The sequence below is a fragment of the Odocoileus virginianus genome, chromosome 27, assembly GCF_023699985.2.
Source record: "Odocoileus virginianus isolate 20LAN1187 ecotype Illinois chromosome 27, Ovbor_1.2, whole genome shotgun sequence".
NCBI classification, from domain to species: domain Eukaryota; kingdom Metazoa; phylum Chordata; class Mammalia; order Artiodactyla; family Cervidae; genus Odocoileus; species Odocoileus virginianus.
The window spans coordinates 42,714,813-42,736,283 of record NC_069700.1 but is presented as its reverse complement, the minus strand read 5'-3'; the positions used below and the strand labels follow the sequence as shown (position 1 = coordinate 42,736,283).

The 21,471-nt window shown below is 52.9% G+C and overlaps 3 protein-coding genes across 6 annotated transcripts; 2 read left to right on the top strand and 1 right to left on the bottom strand.

Annotated features, from left to right (window-relative positions):
• Window positions 1-31: 31 nt before the first annotated feature.
• SKIC2 (SKI2 subunit of superkiller complex) lies at window positions 32-10,186 on the top strand. Its single transcript, XM_070456760.1, has 28 exons — window positions 32-171; window positions 249-352; window positions 1,075-1,184; window positions 1,284-1,401; window positions 1,494-1,608; window positions 1,712-1,786; window positions 2,076-2,129; window positions 2,232-2,422; window positions 2,590-2,718; window positions 2,912-3,057; window positions 3,436-3,582; window positions 3,730-3,814; window positions 4,005-4,111; window positions 4,447-4,593; window positions 4,669-4,765; window positions 4,950-5,162; window positions 5,240-5,350; window positions 6,713-6,943; window positions 7,306-7,443; window positions 7,581-7,718; window positions 7,864-7,953; window positions 8,277-8,424; window positions 8,506-8,632; window positions 8,762-8,972; window positions 9,125-9,235; window positions 9,310-9,528; window positions 9,708-9,848; window positions 9,944-10,186. Exons 1-28 carry the CDS (start codon window positions 150-152, stop codon window positions 10,142-10,144), a joined length of 3,726 nt encoding a protein of 1,241 aa, XP_070312861.1. The 5' UTR covers window positions 32-149; the 3' UTR covers window positions 10,145-10,186.
• A 63-nt stretch (window positions 10,187-10,249) lies between these two features.
• DXO (decapping exoribonuclease) lies at window positions 10,250-12,566 on the bottom strand. Of its 3 annotated transcripts, none has more exons than XM_020897277.2 (7): window positions 12,318-12,566; window positions 11,726-12,126; window positions 11,328-11,563; window positions 11,019-11,238; window positions 10,762-10,897; window positions 10,538-10,632; window positions 10,250-10,474 (listed from the first exon to the last, which is right to left on the bottom strand). In XM_020897277.2, exons 2-7 carry the CDS (start codon window positions 12,079-12,081, stop codon window positions 10,405-10,407), a joined length of 1,113 nt encoding a protein of 370 aa, XP_020752936.2. In that variant the 5' UTR covers window positions 12,082-12,126; window positions 12,318-12,566; the 3' UTR covers window positions 10,250-10,404. The 3 variants fall into 3 exon arrangements, with proteins under 3 accessions (XP_020752936.2, XP_020752934.2, XP_020752935.2); XM_020897275.2 differs by having other exon boundaries at window positions 10,250-10,455; window positions 12,318-12,565; XM_020897276.2 differs by having other exon boundaries at window positions 10,250-10,455; window positions 11,726-12,087; window positions 12,318-12,565.
• Window positions 12,567-12,713: 147 nt separating this feature from the next.
• On the top strand, window positions 12,714-21,294 carry STK19 (serine/threonine kinase 19). 2 transcript variants are annotated; one of them, XM_020897280.2, is made up of 7 exons: window positions 12,714-12,934; window positions 13,089-13,225; window positions 18,456-18,551; window positions 18,837-18,976; window positions 20,308-20,405; window positions 20,517-20,664; window positions 20,860-21,294. In XM_020897280.2, exons 1-7 carry the CDS (start codon window positions 12,835-12,837, stop codon window positions 20,903-20,905), a joined length of 765 nt encoding a protein of 254 aa, XP_020752939.1. In that variant the 5' UTR covers window positions 12,714-12,834; the 3' UTR covers window positions 20,906-21,294. The 2 variants fall into 2 exon arrangements, with proteins under 2 accessions (XP_020752939.1, XP_070312860.1); XM_070456759.1 differs by lacking the exon at window positions 18,456-18,551 and having other exon boundaries at window positions 12,749-12,934.
• The last annotated feature ends 177 nt before the right edge of the window (window positions 21,295-21,471 follow it).

The window sequence follows — 21,471 nt, the reverse complement described above, 5'->3', positions numbered from 1 at the left end:
CCGCCCGGCCGCCCACCAGTTTGGTTCGGCCCCTAAGTAGCTCTTATCCCCGCCCCCAGGCCCGGTTGTGCCGGAAGTCGCTCCTACTTCCGCCGATTCCGGCTCCTCCTTACGTTTCCCGGCTGCCCGGCAGCTGCCGTGGCTCCAGGATGATGGAGACGGAGCGACTCGGTGAGGGGGAGGGGCTGGAAAGACAGAGGAGACAGCGAATCACCCTTAACCCCTGACCTGTGACCTTTCCTCCGTAGTGCTACCTCCCCCAGATCCACTGGACTTGCCCCTTCGGGCCGTAGAGCTGGGATGCACGGGGCGCTGGGAGCTGCTGAATGTGCCTGGGGCTCCAGAGAGCACCGTGAGTGCTGTTTCACCCTAACCTTGACCCCGTTGAGCTTAAAACCTCCTTCATCCTCCTCCCAGTAGGATATAAGCTGACTCGGCTGTCCTGTCTCTGGACACTTGTCATCCGAGCCTAAACTGGTGCTGGACTGACTCCAATCCAGTGGACCTGCAGTGGGTCAGAGCCCATAAGAAGACAGAGCAGGGAGTCCCGGGGAAACCTTAGTTCTGAGAACTGCTCTTTCAAACTGCTGTTTTCTCTCGGGAGTCCTGTTCTGTCTCCAAGCACTAGGGCACTTAGTGACTGAGATGCTAACCTTTGAACACTTGGCTCTTCATCCTTAGGCCTGGGACCCCCTTTTCCTAAAACTAGAGATTCTCAAATATCAGTGTGCCTCATGATTAGTGGAAATCCCATGGACAGAGGAGCCTGGTGGGCCACAATCCATGGGGTTGAACACAACTGAGTGTGCACACACACAAACAATTGGTGGGGGAGCTTTTCAAAAATACTAGTTCTTAGGTCCATAGATTCAGAAATCCAAAATCTGTATTATTAATCAGAATCCTAGGTAATTCAATTGCAGATTGTTTGTTCTGTAAAACAGAACAGCCTTTGGAAAATAGTGCTTCAGCCTGATTGTCCTAGTCTTGGACGTCTCCCATATCAGATCTAAATACAAGTCGCGTCACCTTCTCTTTTGTGTCTTACTCTCTGCCCTTGTGCTTTTGTTCCAGCTTCCCCACGGCCTCCCTCCCTGTGCCCCAGATCTGCAGCAGGAAGCAGAGCGGTTGTTTCTGTCATCTCCAGCCTGGCTGCCTCTGCATGGTGTGGAGCACTCAGCCCGGTGAGGGGTCTAGAAGGGCCTAGGCTTGGCAGGTGGGTCCCTGAAGGAAGCTGGGACAGAGGAGAAAGAAGACCTGAACATTACTTTGCTTCTGTCCAGGAAATGGCAGAGGAAGATGGATCCTTGGTCTCTCCTGGCCACACTGGGGGCCCCAGTCCCCTCCGACCTACAGGCCCAAAGACACCCAACCACAGGCCAGATACTAGGCTACAAGGAGGTAAGTGGTCGTGGGCCACCAGAAGCAGAATTGGGAGAAGGTGGGGTCAGAGGCAAGCTCAGCCTCACTGGCGCTCTATTCTCTTGCCTCAGGTCCTGCTAGAGAATACAAACCTGTCATCCACAACCTCCTTGTCTCTTCGCCGGCCACCAGCGCCCATCTCCCAGTCCCTGTGGGGGAATCCAACACAGTACCCTTTCTGGCCAGGTGATGCTTGTGGAAATGGGATGGTAGGGGAGGGAGCCCTTAGTCTCCACCCCTCTCGTGTCACTCCCACCCCATGAATCCTATTTGTCCAACCTCTCCCCAGGTGGAATGGATGAGCCCACTATAACAGATCTGAGCACCCGAGAGGAGGCTGAGGAGGAAATAGACTTTGAGAAAGGTGAGGTGGTGCCAGGAGGGACTGTGGGAGGTAGGGCTCTGAGCCTGGGGCCTGAGGAGGAGGGGCCAAGTCCTGTCACTGGGTCCTTGCTAGCTCTTCCGTTTCCTTGAGCAGATTAGGAAAGGGTACCTCTTCCATAACAACCTTTACTGTCATCTGTTGGAAGACTGTCACAAAAAACTACAACTATAGCGTGTATGATGTGAACAACATCCTACAGGTTAATGTAACATATGACTTGGTACAGCAGTGTGCGAGAGCCCTGATTCTCTCTGTCCCCATCCTCCAGACCTCCTTACTATTCCACCTGGCTTCAAGAAAGGCGTGGACTTTGCACCAAAGGGTGAGTTTTAGTTTTGAGATGGGGCCATAGGGGAAACGGTACCCTTCTTCTTCAGAATGCAGGTGGATAATGACCAGGGCTCCATTTTTGCCTTGCTCCTAGATCACCCAGCTCCAGCTGCCGGGTTGCTTAGTCTCAGCCGTCTGCTGGAGCCCTTGGATTTGGGTGGGGGCGATGAGGATGAGAGTGAGGCAGTGGGAGAGCCTGGCGGTCCCAGACAGGACACTGTTTCAGCCTCTCCTGGCAGCGTTCCTCTGGCCCGAGCAAGCAGCTTAGAGGACCTAGTGTTGAAGGTTGGTGGTTCTGGGCGGTTGAGGCAGGAAAGAAGGGCCTTGTCCCAGACAGGGTGGGCTGGCCTGGTTGGTTCCCCGGGGAAGACTGGAGCATCCTCTGGGAGGGGTGGTAACAGAGAGCTTTCTGGCTGTATGTTTATTGGCCCTATACCCCTCTCCTTCTCCAGGAAGCGTCTACAGCTGTAGCCCCTCCAGAACCTCCCAAGCCCCCACCTCAGGAGCAGTGGGCCATTCCTGTGGATGTCACCTCCCCTGTTGGTGATTTCTACCGCCTCATTCCCCAGCCAGCCTTCCAGGTAGCGTGGCCCAGGCCTCAGGCGCTCCCCCACCTCCTCCAGCCCACGCCCTTGTCTCCTCTCCCCACCGGAGGCCAGGTGCCTTCAGTGGACGGAGGTCTTGGCCTTCTTCCCCTGCCCGGGAGGCCCCATGAGGTGGAGGCAGGAAGACCCCTGTCCCTTCTGCACCCTCATCTGTTTCTCTCTCCCACAGTGGGCGTTTGAGCCAGATGTGTTTCAGAAACAGGCCATCCTGCACTTGGAGCGGCACGACTCAGTCTTTGTCGCGGCTCACACATCCGCGGGGAAGACGGTTGTGGCTGAATACGCCATCGCGCTTGCCCAGAAACACATGACGCGGTATAGGCCCCTCCCCAGCCTCCCCTTCACCAGCCCTGTTCTCTCCTGCATCCTTTCTAAGTCTCTTCTCTTCTCCACCTCCCTGCCTCATCCTTTAGATGAGAGGCTCGGGGGAGAAACTGAGGCAGGGTTTCGGAGGGAAACAAGAAGATGTGGGGAGAGAAAAACAAGCGGCATTAGTTGGGGGAGGGATTGGGGGACAGGATTTTTCCAGAGTAATTCCATGAAGGGGAACATGAGGGAAGTTTGGGTGAAGAAGGCGGGTGGGGGGGGCGCCTGATCTCTGTGGTGTGCCTCTGGGAAGGGTCAGGGTAGGAGAGGAGGTGCTGACAAGGAGCCTGTGTGGAGGGCCTGGCTGACTTCATGTCCTCCTCCCAGCACCATCTATACTTCGCCCATCAAGGCTCTGAGCAACCAGAAGTTCCGGGACTTCCGAAACACATTTGGGGACGTGGGGCTGCTCACTGGGGACGTGCAGCTGCACCCAGAAGCCTCTTGCCTCATTATGACAACGGAGATCCTTCGGTGAGAGGCGGGCACTCAGCATGGGGTGGGTTTTTGGTCAGGAAGGTGAGGCTGCTTTGGAGAGCACTCTGGCTGAGGTGAGGGTGCAGGTAGGAGCCGCTGGGGAGTCAGCCTGTGGGGAGTCAGCCTGGGGCCTTTCTCCTCCAGCTCCATGCTGTACAGTGGCTCGGATGTCATCCGGGACCTGGAGTGGGTCATCTTTGATGAGGTTCACTATATCAATGATGCTGAGGTAAGGGGACGGTCCCCAGGTCCTGGCAGTCCTCTCCTGTGGGGTAGGTTCAGCAGCTCCGCTGTTCCACACACCCTAGGAACTTCACTTCCTTCTTTGTCCCTTCTTATGGAGCCTTGTGCCACTTCCCTGGGCAGAAGGGCAGCCCCCTCCAAGCTGCTGGTGACTTGTCCTCCCTCCCTGTATGCAGCGCGGGGTTGTGTGGGAGGAGGTACTCATCATGCTGCCTGACCACGTGTCCATCATCCTCCTGAGTGCTACTGTCCCCAACGCCCTTGAGTTTGCTGACTGGATTGGGTAAGGCATGTGTTCCAGGGTGCTTGAGTGAAGGGGGCCGTAGCATTCCTCTGCTGGGGTCGGGGTATAGACTGTCCCAGTGAGGGAGTGGTCAGGCCTTAGGGGTGGGGAGGAGAAAGGGATGCGGCTGGGGAACACGTCCAGCCTGGGAGGTTGTGGGATCCCACCTGGGCTGAGATCACTTTGCGTGTTGAGAGACGGGGTGATGGGGACAGCCTTCCAGTCCGGCTCCCAGAAAACCAGGGTGAGGCCAGGGCGGGGAAGATGGCAGGCACGTGGGTTCCTTCCCGCGCTCCCAGCCCTGATCTTCTGTCATCCCCCCACCGCCTGCTCAGGCGGCTGAAGCGTCGCCAGATCTATGTGATCAGCACCGTCGCTCGCCCAGTGCCCCTGGAGCACTATCTCTTCACGGGGAACAGCCCCAAGACCCAGGGGGAGCTCTTCCTGTTGCTGGACTCCCGTGGCGCCTTCCACACAAAGGGGTAAGCCTGGGATATGGGGAGAGTCAGGGCTGGGCCCAACCGGGGGTGACTGATGGTCGCCTTTCCCTGCCCCAGGTACTATGCAGCTGTGGAGGCCAAGAAGGAGCGGATGAGCAAACATGCCCAGACCTTTGGGGCCAAGCAGCCCACGCATCAGGGGGGGCCTGCCCAGGTGAGAACTGGCCGGCTTTGTACTGCCACTCCTTCTTTCTCCTGAGTCCTTTCTTCCCTCGTCCTCCCAGGGTTTGGAATGGAGCTTTGAGCACTGCCCGATTTGACTCTGCTTCACATCTCCCCACTTTGGTCCCCATTGGTTCAGGGAGTCCATCTCCACTCCCTTCTCCCCACCTCCGCAGGACCGCGGTGTGTACCTGTCCCTCTTGGCCTCCCTCCGCACCCGTGCGCAGCTGCCCGTGGTGGTGTTCACCTTCTCCCGGGGCCGCTGTGACGAGCAGGCCTCTGGCCTCACCTCCCTGGACCTGACGACGAGTTCAGAGAAGAGTGAGATTCACCTCTTCCTGCAGCGCTGCCTTGCCCGTCTCCGCGGCTCTGACCGCCAGCTGCCCCAGGTGGGGAGGGGGACTCAAGAGGGTGCGGACTGGGTGTTCACCGCCCCATCCCTGACCCTGGGCCTTGGCCCCCATAGGTCCTGCACATGTCAGAGCTCCTGCACCGCGGCCTGGGTGTGCACCACAGCGGCATCCTGCCCATCCTCAAGGAGATTGTGGAGATGCTCTTCAGCCGCGGCCTGGTCAAGGTGCTCATGCTGGTGGGAGAGGGACTCCCCAAAGCATTCGTCACCTGCTTGGGCAGGGGGTGGGCAGGACAGTGCAGCGGCTGAGAACTTGGGCTCTGGATCCAGGCTGCCTGGGTGGAAATCCCGGGCTCTGGATCCAGGCTGCCTGGGTGGAAATCCCAGGTCCACTGTTAACTCGCTGTGTTACCCTGGGCAAATTACTTAATCTCCCTGAACTGTAAGTTTCACATTTTGAAATGGAGGTACATAAAGTATGAACAGGGGCTTCCCCAGTGGCTCAGTGGTAAAGAATCTGTGTGCAATGCAGGAGCCACAAGAGACATGGGTTTGATCCCTGGGTTGGGAAGATACCCTGGAGGGGGGCATGGCAACCCACTCCAGTATTCTTATTTGGAGAATCCCATGAACTGAGGAACCTGGAGGGCTATAGTCAGACATGACTGAAGTGACTTAGCACACACACACACAAGGTATGAACAGGCAGTATTCAGAACAGAAAACTAAAAAGCTAGCAAGCTTATGGAGGTCATTAGTTATCAGAAAAATGCAAACTGAAATACAAGATAGGACTTGAGAGGACTTTACAGAAATTAAAACTGGTAAAATTTAGGAAAGTAGGCAATGCCAAGTGTTACCCAAGATGTAGGAGATTACAGGATTACAGGAACCCTTGTACAGGTGTGGCCAGTCTGGTGTACCTGGTGCACTTGAGGCAAAACAAGTCTATGCCTACTCTTTGTCCCTAAATTCCGCTCCTGAGTGCAAATCACAATGAAATTCTCACCCTGGTCAATGAGGGAACACATCTGCTCTTCCTCTGTGGGCTGTTGTCTTGTGGCAGGGTGTTGGTGGTACCAGGGGCCCTTTCACTGGGAGAGCAGGTAAGGCAGGTGTATGCCATGCACCCCACAAGGTGTCTTGTGGCAGGTTGGAAGCAATGGATTAGATATAATCACAGGAACACAGATGGATGTTGAAAATACTACATGTAAGAAAAGAAAACGAGATACTTCTGTATCACTTAAAAGTGATACATGTGTCACTTTTCCTGCAACATGTATTACACACACACACATTTTATAAAACACATTCATGTGAAAAGATACACATTAAAGAGTGACAGAGGCGAGACAGGAGTGGGCTGTGGGGGTGAAAGGAAAGAAGTAGGTAGCTAAGTAAATAAAACAACAGTACCTACTCTGTAGATCTGCCTTGAGAGTCAGATGAGGTCTCATGAGTTAAACGTCTGGGACTATGCCTGGTGCCTTAGCCTTGGCTACAAAGTGAGGTGGGCTCGGCTAGGGCTGGGCCATAGCTGTGTTTAGCCCCTTAGCTGATCCTCTCTTCCCCTCCCCATCCCAGGTCTTGTTTGCCACGGAGACCTTCGCCATGGGTGTAAATATGCCGGCCCGGACAGTGGTATTTGACTCCATGCGCAAGCACGATGGCTCCACCTTCCGGGACCTACTTCCTGGGGAGTATGTGCAGATGGCGGGCCGGGCGGGCCGGAGGGGCCTGGACCCCACAGGCACGGTCATCCTGCTCTGCAAGGGCCGCGTGCCCGAGATGGCAGACCTGCACCGCATGATGATGGTGAGCCAGGGCACCTCGAGGCCAGCTCTGGGCACCTGCTGCATCCTCTGTGCCCACCCTCCTCCCCTCTCTCTTTCCTTTCCTTTGGTCTGGGAGAAGCCAGGGGAGGCGCAAGCCAATCCGAGGATGAGGCTGGATCTCGTCTTCTCTAGTCTTTTTTCACTGTGGATATGGAGCTAGGTGGGACCTTGGAGAGTCTGTTTATTTAGTCTCGCTCCCTTGTTTTGCAGAGGTGAGCAGGCAGTTTGTCTAGGGCCCTGAGGTTGCGGGGCTGGGACTACAGCTGCTTGGTGTAGAGCAGCTCAGCAGCGGGTCTCCTCCCCACCCCCCCGAGCCTCACTGGCATCTCTGGCCTGGCCCAGGGGAAGCCGTCCCAGCTGCAGTCCCAGTTCCGCCTCACGTACACCATGATCCTCAACCTGCTGCGGGTGGATGCTCTCAGGGTGGAGGACATGATGAAGAGGAGCTTCTCAGAGTTTCCATCCCGAAAGGACAGCAAGGTGAGGAGGTGTGCCCAGGTTGCCCTGTAGGATATGGGACAAGGGAAGCCAGGCTAGGACGAGGTGGGCCTCTGGAAGCCAGTGGGTGAAAGTGGAGAGAGCCGGCCTGGGTTCACACCCACCCTGGCTTCTCCCAGGCCCACGAACAGGCTCTGGCTGAACTGACCAAGAAGTTGGGGGCTTTGGAAGAGCCCGAGGTGACTGGCCAGCTTGTCGACCTGCCTGAGTATTACAGCTGGGGGGAGGAACTGACTGAGACCCGGAGCCAGATCCAGGTGAGCACCTGTGAGTGTTGGGGGCCAAGTGATGGGACGGGGAGGAAGAACCTGGGACGTTCTGGGTACACCTGAACCTCGTCCCAGCATCTCTGTGACACTTCTTATCCCCTTCTCATCCCTATTCTTCAGCACCACATCATAGAGTCTGAATGGGCTGAAATCTCTCTCAGCGGGAAGGGTGGTGGTTGTGAAGAATCAGGAGCATCACAACGCACTGGGTGTGATCCTTCAGGTGAGGGCGATGGGAATCCGGACTCCAAGGCCAGAGGGAGCAGCCAGCTCCATCTCCATCTTCCCCACTTGGCGAGGAGCCAGTTGTACTCGGCAGTGCCCTCATTTTTCCCTCGAGCCCTCCTTTCCTTCCCATCCCTACCACTTCATGCTCATCTCCTCATCCTCCCCCCAAGCCCTGCCCCCGAAGTCTGCTCCGATTGCTTGACTTGGTTACCAGTCTGTATGGCCGCCCCATGCTCCCTGCCTGAAGTGGGGGATCTGGTCTCTTCTTGGATGTCCGCTCCTCACCCTGGCCTGGCCTGGCCTCCCCACCTCTCCTAGGTCTCTTCCAACTCCACCAGCAGGGTATTCACAGCCCTGGTCTTGTGTGACAAGACCGTGTCTGAGGACCCACGGGAGAGGGGGCCAGCCTCCCCAGACGTGCCCTACCCAGAAGACCTCGTGGGATTCAAGCTGTTCCTGCCTGAAGGTGAGAGTGGACGGATGCTCGGGCTCTTGCCAACAGCTCAGCTGAGGTGTCCGGTCTGACCCTGCTCTCCCCTTTTCTCAGGGCCCTGTGACCACACTGTGGCCAAGCTCCAGCCAGGAGATGTGGCCGCCATCACCACCAAGATGCTCCGGCTGAATGGGGACAAGATCGTGGAGGACTTCAGCAAGCGGCAGCAACCAAAATTCAAGTCAGAGATGCTGGGGAGGGACCATGTGGGGGTGGTGGGAGGTGTGGTTGGGGAGGCTCCCCCAGCCCGAGAGGGGCTCTGCAGGAAGAGAAGCCTCTGCCTCAGGTCTAAGGCCAGCTCCATCCTCAGGAAGGATCCGCCCTCTGCGGCCGTGACCACTGCTGTCCAGGAATTGCTACGACTGGCTCAGGCGCACCCCACAGGACCCCCCACCCTCGACCCTGTCAATGACCTGCAGCTCAAGGATGTGTCTGTGGTCGAGGGGGGGCTCCGGGCCCGGAAGCTGGAGGAGCTGATCCGGGGGGCTCAGTGTGTGCACAGTCCCCGTTTCCCTGCCCAGGTGGGTCCCTCGATGTGAGCTTCCCTGCTGGGAGGGACGGCTTTCCCTCTCATCCCCTGCAGACTGGCCGCCCCTGTCCCAGCCCTGGTCCTCAGCTCCCCTGCTGAGGTCAGGGAGGAGGCTCAGGAGTCCCTGCCCTTGCCTCCTTGCAGTACCTGAAGCTGCGGGAGCGAATGCAGATCCAGAAAGAGATGGAGCGGCTGCGCTTCCTGCTGTCTGACCAGTCGCTGCTGCTGCTCCCTGAGTACCATCAGCGAGTAGAGGTGGGGGGCTGGGCTGGGCTGGGGGTCTGGCGGGGAAGCCGTCTGCCGGCTCCCAACACCCACTATCCTTGCAGGTGCTCCGAACCCTGGGGTATGTGGACGAGGCGGGCACCGTGAAGCTGGCTGGGCGGGTGGCTTGCGCCATGAGCAGCCACGAGCTGCTCCTCACCGAGCTGATGTTCGACAATGCACTGAGCGCCCTGCGGCCTGAGGAGATCGCTGCCCTGCTCTCCGGCCTGGTCTGCCAGAGCCCTGGGGACCCTGGCGATCAGCTCCCCAGCACCCTCAAACAGGTATGGGGATGACGGCCAGGACCCCTCCCTTCCTCAGCCGTGGCATTCCCAGTCCATCCCCACGTGTTCCCCAGGTGCCCCCTGAGTGTCCCTAAGAGCTGGAATGTTTTCTTCTTTCATCCCGGCCTTCTTCCTGGAGCAGGAAGGCAGGGCTTAGAGCCTCTCCTCTCTGTCTGCAGGGAGTGGAACGGGTCCGGACTGTGGCCAAGCGGATTGGTGAGGTCCAGGCGGCCTGTGGCTTGAACCAGACCGTGGAGGAATTTGTGGGGGAGCTGAATTTTGGGCTGGTTGAGGTTGTGTACGAGTGGGCCCGGGGCATGGTGAGTAGCTGGGGTTTGGGGCCTTTGTGGACAGCCAGCTGGGGAGAGGCTGTCCCGGCCCACCGTATTCAGTCCCCACCCTGCTTCTCCCACAGCCCTTCTCTGAGTTGGCAGGGCTCTCAGGGACCCCTGAGGGCCTGGTGGTCCGCTGCATCCAACGCCTGGCTGAGATGTGTCGCTCACTTCGGGGAGCGGCCCGCCTGGTGGGTGAACCTGTGCTAGGTGCCAAGATGGAGACAGCAGCCACCCTGTTACGGAGGGACATTGTCTTTGCTGCCAGCCTCTACACCCAGTGACTGGCCCCTGGCTATATTGTAACAATAAAACTGCAAACCCTCTGTGTGAACCTGAAGTGTTGGGCAGGGATGACTCAGCTCAAAAGACACAGCAGGGAGAGCCACTTGGAAATACACCTTTATCTGTGCACACAGAAATAGGACCAGCCCCTGTGAAGCATCAGTCCTTGGGGGAGGGTGTCTTGGGGGGTGACGGGAGGTCCTGGGTCACAGCTTCCACGTACCATGGAGGCAGGAAGGCGTGGGGTGCGTCTCGGTGTTCAGACACTGTGACAGGGCCACCGGGCTCCCAGGAGAAGAGGTAGACAAGCCTGGGGGGCAGATAGAGTTCTGAATTGAGGGCTGGATGAGCTTCTGGGCCCCAGAGGGGAGGGGCAGAACTGAATGCCTCACCTGGGGTCATCATGAACCACTGTGTTCTGGGCAAAACTAAGGAAGGCGGCACAGAAGTTCATGCACACGGAGGGATTCCAGCCGTCACGGTCATTCTGGAGAAAGCCCAGGAGGAGGCAGAAGACCAGCGGTGAGGGTTGAAGGGGAAGGTGGGCTGCAGGTCCCTGGACAATGGACCTGTGATGTTGGGGTAGCGGGATGCAGGTGGGAACTCACTGCCTTACCCTGACATATTCAAACATCTCCATGGTAGGAAAGGTCTTCAGGGAACAGACAAAACCCTCCGGGTTACGGAAGCCAGCAACAACATTTGGGACGCCTGGCAGGAACGACTGGGCCCACCATTTCAGGAGCTTGTGTCTGTCAGGAAAGGCAAGGGGGTCAGTGGGACCCCTCCTCCACCCTCCAACCTCTTCCTTCCCCAAGTCTCTTGCCAAGCTTTTCATCCAAGGTTCTCATCCTGTCCACCCCCGTCTTGAACCTGTAGAAGCTCTTCCATTGGCCAGGGCTGTGCATCTCCTTGGAGGTCTTGAGCTCCACATAGCAGGTGGGGGGCTGTGTGGATGGGGCCTGGGGGTCTGTGCAGTCCACCTCCCCGGAGAAGAGAAGAGGGTGGTTTCCCAGGCGGCTGCGTAGCACAGAGCAGAAGGCCACGTTGGTGTTAACCTCCCCAGAGGGATCTGGGGAGACTCCGGGTTTATCTGCACAAGGAGAGAAACAGCAGCAAGGGCTGGAGTCTCTCAATCTCTGGGGATAGGGGAGGGGGCCCCAGAATCAGGGCAACTCTCACCTGCACACATGTACTGCTCAAATTTGTACCCCATGTACATAAGCTCCCGGAGAAGCGGTGGCCGGGTAAGCCTCTGAACCCGAGCAGTCGGCGTCTCTACCTCACTCAAGTAAAGCGTCCCCTGGAACCGGGAGGCTGCCAGCTGCCAGCCTTCCTGCCGCTCATATGGTGTCGTCAGCAGTTTTGTCAGGTGCCCCCGCCACGTCACTATGGCCCCTGCCAGCCAGCCTGGACCCCTGAGAAGGAGGATTTAGGGGCTGAAGATCTGATACCTGCATTAGTGCAGATGGCTTCCCTAAAGCATAGGGTAAGATAAGGACTCACTCCAGCTTTGGCTCTCCCAATTTTAGAGGGTGAGTGCAGGCCTCTAGGGCTACCGTGTGCTATGCTTTGCTCACCCCTCTAGCTGGCCTCGGTGCGCCAGGAGCCAGCGTAGCAGGTGGTCCAACCTCTCTTGGACCTCTTCGTCCCGGGGCTGGTATCGATCAGGGTATCCGTCTCTGAGGTCAAAGTTGGGGCTTTGACCATTGGTGGGAGGTGGGCTGTAGTACCGCAAAGCGCGAGCATCTCCATGGTACTGGCGCTGTGCATCCAGGGAGAAGCAGCCCAATTCGGAAGGGCGCCGGTAGAAAGGAAAGGGCCCAGAGTAGAGAGCGGGGTCTGTGGGCAGGGAGGGTGCTGGGCGGGGGAGCTTGTTCCGAGGCTCAGCGACCTCTATCTTTCCAGCTTCTCTCTTGGTCCCTCTGGACTCCATGAGGTCCTGAGAGGGGACAAGGAAGTTCCCCCTTTAAAAGAAGGGCTGGAAAAGAGGGACTTCGAGTCAGGACTAAGCGAGTCTGGCCTTGAAACATGCAAGCCCCGTGTCCTCAAACTGAACCCCACCAGGTGCGCATGCCACCTTTTCCCTTGACCTATATACTCCCAACCCCAGTAGCTCCAAACCAGAGAGGTTAGGAAGGATGCTTGGGCTCAGGTCAAGGATCTGGTTACCTCAAATCCTGCCAACCTCGACTTCTACCTTCTCAGCGCTATGACGTCATGGCAGGTACATCATATGTCAAAGAGATATGAGGGCAGTTGTCTCCGCTCTCGATGACGCAATCACTCAGCGACAGAGGCGGCCTATCCCCCTAGGTGGCGGGAGGGGGCTGTGCGCTTTACGCCCGGAGGGAGATCCCAGCGTGGCCACCCGCTCCCCTCCGCAGCGCCCAGGCGTCCCCGGACGTGAGCGCTCTCAGAGGAAGCCAATCAGCAGCGGACGTGGGGTCTCGGCCAATGAGGATGGCGCTGGTGTTGGCATTGGCACCGCCCCTCCCAGCAAGGGGCGGAGGGATGACAAGTCAACGCTTCTTTCGTCAGCACTTCAGCTACGAATGATCGGGTTGATTGGTTTCCGAGGAGGGACGCCCAGGGTCGTACGTCACTGCCCTGTGCCGGAAGACTATTTTCGTGGTCCCGTTCCTCAACAGCTTTCTACCTCTTCCCCGCCGCCCAAAGATCCCGGGATATGAGCCGGAAGAGGCATCGCCTGGTCCCGGAGAACTTTGGGTTGAAGAGGCGGCGGGAACTAGGGGATGTAGAGGCAGATCCTTTGCGGGGCGAGTCAGGTAACCATGGCAACCCCGGGGCGAGGCTAAAGACCCCAGCTGGCAGCAGCCTCGCCTCTGGTAACCCTGTATGTTGAGACAACAGCGCCCCAGTGTGGTACCCCCGCTTCCCCCGCCTCGGTTCACGTCGCAGTGACTCGGTCTCTTCGCCCAGGATCTGCGCGAGCGGCAGTCGCAGAAATAGTGCGGCTGTTCCCGCGAGTCCTGTTTGAGGATGCGCTACCCCCCATCGCGCTGAGGAGCCAGGTGTACAGCCTCGTCCCGGACCGAACCGTGGCCGACCGGCAGCTGGTGAGGAGCGTCAGAGCGACCAACGGGAAGGCTCTTTCGTGCCTCGCGGGCACTTCCGAGGTTCTCCCCATAACTCACTAGGTCCACCATCTGTTCAGCCATTCAGCAAGCGCTGGGTCTTTCCTGGCCGGGCATTGTGCCAGGCACTGCGGTGCCGAGGAGAATGCTACAGACCGTCAGGGAATAGCATGCCGAATGATGAAGGTGGAAGAGCGAAGCTTTTGGGGAAACTGAGTCACCGGGCGTGGTTCGAGATGGGAATGCAAGCAGACGTCAGATTAGGGCAGGCCTTGCACACCAGCGTCGTTTCCATTTTACAGAGAAGGCAGTGAGCTGGTAGAGAATGTTAAAACAAGAGAGGGAGTGGTGTGTTGCACGGATTGGAGGCAGTGTCATGAGTTGAGGAGATCAATTAGGAAGATACTGCCCCTGAGAACTGGTGAAGGCCTAAATTAGGGCATTGTAGTAAGGAGGGAGAGGATGGGTGAGGGATGTGGAGCGGGAAAGAGGAAGGACTTCAGGATAGCTCTCGGATTTTCTGGACGCCTGAGTGGTTGATGGAGTGAATTGAGTAGAAGAACATTGAATGGTTGGGGGCAGATGATGTGTTTATTTTGTACAAGTTGAGTTGGAGGTGTTTGTGGAGCATCCGGAGGCAAATGTGCAGCAGACAGTTGGATGAGGGTTTGGAGAAAATTCTGGGCCACTGATACAGCACTGGAAGCCATTGAGATGTGAGTAGTGGTTCAGTCTGTGGATGTGGGTGAAATTGGTAGTAAGAGGGAGGAGAGGAGTGGTTTTTAACCTTTTTACAAACTTTAGAAGATAATGAAAGCCATGGCTCTCCAGAAAAAAATGCATATATGCCACTGTGTGTGTGTGTGTATATACATATACATACATATATATATATATATAAAAGTGTATGTACAATTTGAGGAGGAAGGGGGTTGTTTCACAGATCCTCTGAGCCAAAGGTTAAGGACCCCAGGTTTGCAGTGACAGATAATAGAGCCAAATCCCCAGTGCTAGGAGATACCAACATTTAAGGCCGTGTTTCTCAAAGTATGTCCTGAGTTCTACTAGATTACCTGGACTGCTTCTTCAAAACTACAGGTTCCTGGGAATCTCTAAGTGAGAATGAATTAAGATTTCTTGGAGTAGGAACTGCAAATCTACATTTTAAAGCTACTTCCTCAAGTGATTCATAATGTGTGCTAAAATTTGAAGTCCAATGACTTCCTGGGAGTCCAGTGGTTAAGACATTTCCATTGCTGTGGTGGGGAGTACAGGTTAAATCCCTGGTCAGGCAACTAAGATCCTGCTTAACTCAAGGTGTGGCAAAAAAAAATTGAGATCCACTGATATGGTGGGGATGGGGGAGGAGAAGGAGGAGTCTGTGAAAAAGTTGTTAAAAAGAATTGACAGAGTTGGGAGGAACCCAGGAAGGAGTATATTGAGAAAGTAGCAATTTTCAAGAGGGTGGAGTAGTTGGCAGTATTAGAACCTATGATTCAAGACAGTGGTCTGTGATGTGGTCAAGTTAAATAATAGCCAATTGGATTTAGCAGTTGGCAACCTGTTAGGAAGAAAAAAGGGAAGAAAAGGAAGATGGAGACTAGCTCAAGTCTCTTAAGGAAGCAAGTCAGAACCACTCCTTATAGAGTATTTGTTGTTTTTAACCTACTGGAGTTAGCCTAAATTTTAGGAAAACTTTAAAAATTGCACAAAAGAAAATATAAACACATATAATTTAAAGAATGTTTATAAAGCAAAGACCCACTTAACCATCACCCAAGTCAGACTGCAGAACACAGCCAACAGCCCACATACAGTCAAAATGCCTTATGTCCCTGAGAAGCAACATACCTGACTGGTTTGATAATTGTTCCCTTAATTTCTTTTATACCATCTATGTGTTTATCCATAAATAACATAGCTTAGCTACCTACTTTTCAATTTGATATAAATAAAATCATACCATATGTATTTACTTACATCTTGTTTTGTTAGATGATTATTTTTGAGATTCATGGGGGCTTCCCAGGTGGCCCAGTGGTAAGGAATCTCCTGCCTGTGCAGGAGACCCAAGAGACGCAGATTGGATCCCTGGATTGGGAAGATCCCCTGGAGTAGGAAATGGCAACCTACTCCAGTATTCTTGCCTGGAAAATTCCATGGTCAGAGGAGCCTCGTGGCTACAGTCCACGGGGTTTCGAAGAGTTGGACGTGACTGAGTGACTGAGAATGTGCACGCACACACAGGTTTAAAATTCATTTTCATAGATTTCTATTTTGTGAATATATCCCACTTTGTCCAGTCTAGTGGAAGAAATTGTATTGTTTTAAGAATTTGTCAATTTCATCTAAAATTTCACACTTATTGACAAAGTTTGTAATCTCACTTTATTTTCTGTAGAATCTATAGTGATGATCCTTTTTTTTGTTGTTGTTCCTTATATTGGTTATCTGTGCTTTTTCTAGGTTCCTCTTTCCCCCTTTCTGTCTTGGTCAGTCTCACCAAGGTTTATCAATTTTAGTAATCTTTCAAAGAATTAACATTTAGCTCTGTTGCTCTTTCTTGCATGCATGTTTTCCATTTCATTCATGTTTCCTCTCTACTGTTATGCTTATTTTACTTTTTTTCCTCCATTGATTTTCTTTCTTTCTTTTTTTTTTTCATTTATTTTCCTCCATTGATTTTCATCCTCTATTCTTTTCTAATAGATGCAAGTTAGGCTGTAGTCTGCCCCTATGTACATCATCTGTCAAGTTTGGGTATATATTTCCATTATCATTTATTTCAAAATATCTTCTAGTTTCTTTTGTGATTTTTTTCCTTTGACTTACTCTTACTGGGTTGATTAGAAATGTATGTCTACTTCCTAAACATTTTCTAGTTACCTTGTTAATGATTTCTGGCATAAATGATATTATTATGGCCAGAGATCATGCACAATATGATTTCAGTCATTTGGAAGCTTATTGAGACATGTTTTGTGCTACATAGTCAGTTTTATGAAATATTCATGTATGTATATTTGAAAAAAATATGTATTATTCAGTTACTAATTTCTTAGTAACTAAAGTTATTATTGAACTCTTTTATTTCCTCACTGATTGCTATTTTGTCTGTTCTATGAGTTTATGTGACTTGGATTAATGTACTTTTGTGATTGTGGCTGTTATTGGTTCTTCAGATACTTCCCACACCTTATTATCTCTTTTCTTTTCTTCTGGGACTCCAGTTAAACCCATATTGGGCCTTCTGTTTGAATCCTTTAAGTCTTTTAGCCTCTTGTCTTCATTTTTAATCTTTTTGATTGTCTTTATTATGTTCTGGTTAGTTTTATTTTTTTAATCTGTTTTGTAGATTAGTAGCTTTTTATTTAGTTGTGCCTTAACCTACTGACTCCCTCTGTTTACTCAAACTCATGTCCATTGAGTCGGTGATGCCATCCAACCATCTCATCCTCTGTCATCCCCTTCTCCTCCTGCCCTCAATCTTTCCCAGCATTAGGGTCTTTTCAAATGAGTCAGCTCTTCGCATCAGGTGGCTAGACTATTGCAGTTTCAACTTCAACATCAATCCTTCCAATGAACACCCAGGACTGATGTCCTTTAGAATGGACTGGTTGGATCTCCTTGCAGTCCAAGGGACTTTCAAGAGTCTGCTCCAACACCACAGTTCAAAAGCATCAATTCTTCGGGCTCAGCTTTCTTTACAGTCCAACTCTCACATCTATACATGACTACTGGAAAAACCATAGCCTTGACTAGACGAAACTTTGTTGGCAAAGTAATGTCTCTGCTTTTTAATATGCTGTTTAGGTTGGTCATAACTTTCCTTCCAAGGAGTAAGCGTCTTTTAATTTCATGGCTGCAGTCACCATCTGCAGTGATTTTGGAGCCCCCCAAAATAAAGTCTGCCACTGTTGCCACTGTTTCTCCATCTATTTGCCATGGAGTGATGGGACCAGATGCCATGATCTTAGTTTTCTGAATATTGAGCTTTAAGCTAACTTTTTCACTCTCCTCTTTCACTTTCATCAAGAGGCTCTTTAGTTCTTCTTCACTTTCTGCCATAAGGGTGGTGTCATATGCATATCTGAGGTTATTGATATTTCTCCTGGCAATCTTGATTCCGTCTTGTGCTTCATTGGTGATGGACAGGGAGGCCTGGTGTGTTGCAGTCCATGGGGTCTCAAAGAGTCGGACACGACTGAGCGACTGAACTGAATCTACTGAATCCATCCGTTGATTTCTTAACTGCACCTGCTTTATTTTTGAGTGCTGGAATTTCTATTACATGAATGTCTTTCAAATCCATTATGTCAGTTTTCATAATTTCCTGCTGAAATTTTCCATTCTAGCTTTTATTTATTTCAGCATTATAAGCATACTTAAAAAAAATAGTCTATTTTTTATAAGTTTACTGTAACATATCTTTTTAGGTTTGTTTCTATTGTCTGTTTGTTTTGAATTTTGTTTTCCTATATTAGTCTGATAATTCCTTATTATCTTATGAGCACTTTAATTGCTTAAACAACTTTTAAAATAACATTTTATGCAGCATTTTACCTAATTTTCAGTGAGTGAGTTGGTCTTGCTATATTCCTGGAAACAGAAGTTCTGGTTTATTTTTATTTGTTTGAAACATTTTATCCCATATTCTTCTCCACTTTCCCCACCCCAAATCAGTCAACTGTTAATTCCTTGAGGGCAGAGCCCATTAATCACTGCTTTATCTTAGTGTCTGCCTATGATTGGTCTTAGAAAATATGTCATAATTTTTTTAATGTATTTTTTTTTTATTCAGCAGACATTTACAAATATTTATTATTTATTTGGCTATCTTGAGTCTTAGTTGCAGCATGTGGGATCCTTAACTTGCTGTATGCAAACTCTTAGTTGTGGCATGTGGGATCTAGGTCTCCAATCAGGGATTGAACCGGGGTCCCTTGCACTGGGAGCATGGAGTCTTAGCCACTGGACCACCAGGGAAGCCCCCTGTGTTGACTGTTTAACAGATAACTCATGAGGTGGGTGGATGAAAGACTAATTGGAAAAGACTATTTGGTGATTCACCTAATTCTCTCCCCATAGTTTTTCCTTTACTTAAAGAAGTCCCCAAAACTTGGACACAGAATGTCCCTGCCCAGCGTGTCCAGGGTATAGCAGAGCATCTTCCCCTGACACCCTCTTTTCACTCTCATGTCTATGGAGGCAGAAGGCACTGCAAGAACAGGGGGAGATCAGGATTGTCCAGCTAGGCTTCGACTTGGACGCCCAAGGAATCATGTTCACCGAGGACTACAGGACCAGAGTGAGTGTGACTGTGTGTGGGTCATGGGGGCCAGGGCAGGGGTGCAGGAAGACTAGGGAGTGGGAATAAAAAGAAAAGAGACGAACCCCCCAACTCACATCTCACAGACAGGGCACAGGGCAATATCTGATAAAATATTAATATGGGAGAGAGGAAGAAGAGGAGGAAAAGTATGAGAGGTAGAAGGACCTGAGCAGCAGGCAAAACATAGGAAGAGAAATGTCATCCTGGGGACGGAGGTTGGTGGAGGTGGGGCCAGACCATGTCTCTCATCTCTGGTTCCAGGTCCTCAAGGCTTGTGATGGCCGCCCACATGCTGCCGCAGTACAGAAGTTTCTGGCTTCCGTGCTTCCAGCTTGTGGTGACCTTAGCTTCCAGCAAGACCAAATGACACAGACCTTTGGCTTCAGGGACCCAGAGATCACGTGAGACCTGGGGGAACCAACAGAATCAGGCATCTGACCCCTCCCCCCCGCCCCTCCCTCCAGTCCCATCGGCCTTGTCCTCTTTCTTTTGGGGAACTTGTTAAAAAGGCAGAATCTTTTTTTTTAATAAAATGACCTAAGTTTGTGCTTCTTCCCCAGGAGGAGAGGCCTGTCTTATCTGAGGCCTTGGAAACAGCCCTGGACTAAAATTCAGGAGATATGGGTGGCTAATCAAATATAGAGGCCTGGCAGGAGCCATAAATGCCTGGTGGGAATCAGCATTCACATTCAAAAGAACAACAGCTAGGCAAGGGCTAAAGTGAAGTATTATTTCAGGAGGGTGGGTCTGACTCAGGATCCCTACTTTGTAACCTGTGATATACCTGAACGCATTGGATAAACTTCGGTAAGATTTGGGAAGAGCTGTGGTGAGGTATGGGACTTCCTTGGTGGCTCAGAGGTTAAAGCATCTGCCTGCGATGCCGGAGACCTGGGTTCGTTCCCTGGGTCGGGAAGATCCCCTGGAGAAGGAAATGGCAACCCCCTCCAGTATTCTTGCCTGGAGAATCCCATGGAGGGAGGAGCCTGGTAGGCTAAGCTTCCCTGGTGGCTCATTGGTGAAAAATTGCCTGCCAATGCAGGAGATGCAAGTTCAGTCCCTGGGTTGGGAAGATCCCCTGGAGAAGGAAATGGCAACCCACTCTAGGATTCTTGCCTGGAGAATCCCATGGACAGAGGAGCCTGGCTGGCTGCAGTCTGTGAGGTCGCCATGGAGTTGGACATGGCTTAGCAACTAAACAACAAACAGCAGTGGTGAGCTATGTGTAGGTAATGGCAGGAGCTCTGGAGAAAGGCCTCTGTGTCTCCCCTGGTGGTGGGACTGACAGTGGTCAAGGGGGCTTCAGAGAGGAGGAGCAGTTTTAGTGAACATGCAATAATAGCAGTCATGTCTGACTCTGTGACCCCATGGACTGTAGCCTGCCAGGTCCTCCAGGCATGGAATTTTCCAGGCAAGAATAAGCCATTCCCTTCTCCAGGGGATCATCCTGACCCAAGGACTGAACCTGAGTCTCCTGCATTGCAGGCAGATTCTTTACCATCTGAGCCACAATGTAACAGAAAAAGATAGGGTGGACGGAGGGCAGTCAGGTGGGAGAATGGCAAGCAAGGTCATAGGGCATGGAGCAGCATGGTCTGAGCAGGGAGCTGCCCCAGGCTGGACTCCTGTGGTCCAGTCCCATGGCCTAGGTGCCCAGGCCTCTGGAGAGTTAGTGTCCAACATTAGTGGGCAGGGAGGGGAAAGAGTTCTTAGTTCATCTCCACTCTCTTAGGCAGCTGGTCAAAGCCGGGGTTCTCACTGTCCGAGATGCTGGGAGTTGGTGGCTAGCCGTGCCTGGAGCTGGGAGGTTCATCAAATATTTTGTTAAAGGTACACTCTCTGCAGCTCAGGCCCGCAACCCCTCAAGAACACTTTCTGGTGCCTCCTCAGGCCTCTAGACCTTACTCACCTTTCCCCTCTCCCATGCCACCTCTCCCCCAGGGCGCCAGGCTGTCCTCAGCATGGTCCGGAAGGCCAAGTACCGGGAACTACTCCTTTCAGAGCTCCTGGGCCGGCGGGCACCTGCCTCGGTGCGACTTGGCCTCGCCTACCACGTGCACGACCTCATTGGGGCCCAGCTGGTGGACTGGTGAGTCTTGCGCCCTAGCCTCTGGAAGATGACAGAGCAATGACCTCAGGTTGGATTTCCTCCCTCTTTGTGCTTCCTTCATAAGCAAAGCCCAGCCCCTCTCCTGTCTTCTGGAACGCGGGAACATATCCACCCAAGTTCTGAGTTCTCTGGAACTCAGGAACCTGGCTCCAGCCTTCTCTTTTTCTTGCACAGTGTCTCCACCACTTCTGGAACCCTCCTCCGCCTGCCAGAGACCTGAAGACTCTGCTCGTCATTGTACACCTCCCCAGGGTGGGGATTGAGGGGCCCAGGAGGGCTGCCCACCCTGGATGAGGCAGGGTCACCTTGGGAAGGCTTGGGAGCCAGGATGAGTGCTGGGCTTGCTGCTGTGCTGCGGGTCAGATGTGACTGCCACTGTTTACCTGGGCTGTGTCCCAGTGGAGGGGTTTGGGCAGTGCTTCTCTGCCCTTTCACGGAAGAGGAGCCAGAAACCTTGCCAAGGCCATGGCTGCTGTCTTTCATGCAGCAAGGTTCTGCCACTATTCTGTCTGGGGTAGGAAGGAGGGGTCTCTAAGGAAGCTGTGGAAGTTGCAGAGTTCTTCTCCTTATTTTGATTGAAACTGACAAATAAAATACTCTTGCCTGTGATGTTTTCTGGATGTCTTTTGTTTCATGAGACATGTGAGTTTGGGCACCTCGTTTAGGGGCAGAAGTAAAGCCAAAGTGGGATCTGAGCTTTGCCTTTTTGATCAGGTAGGAACAAGCGACACTAAGGTCAGTATCCCCTGAGGGAGGGTGAGGATGTTTCTGATCTCCCAAACAACA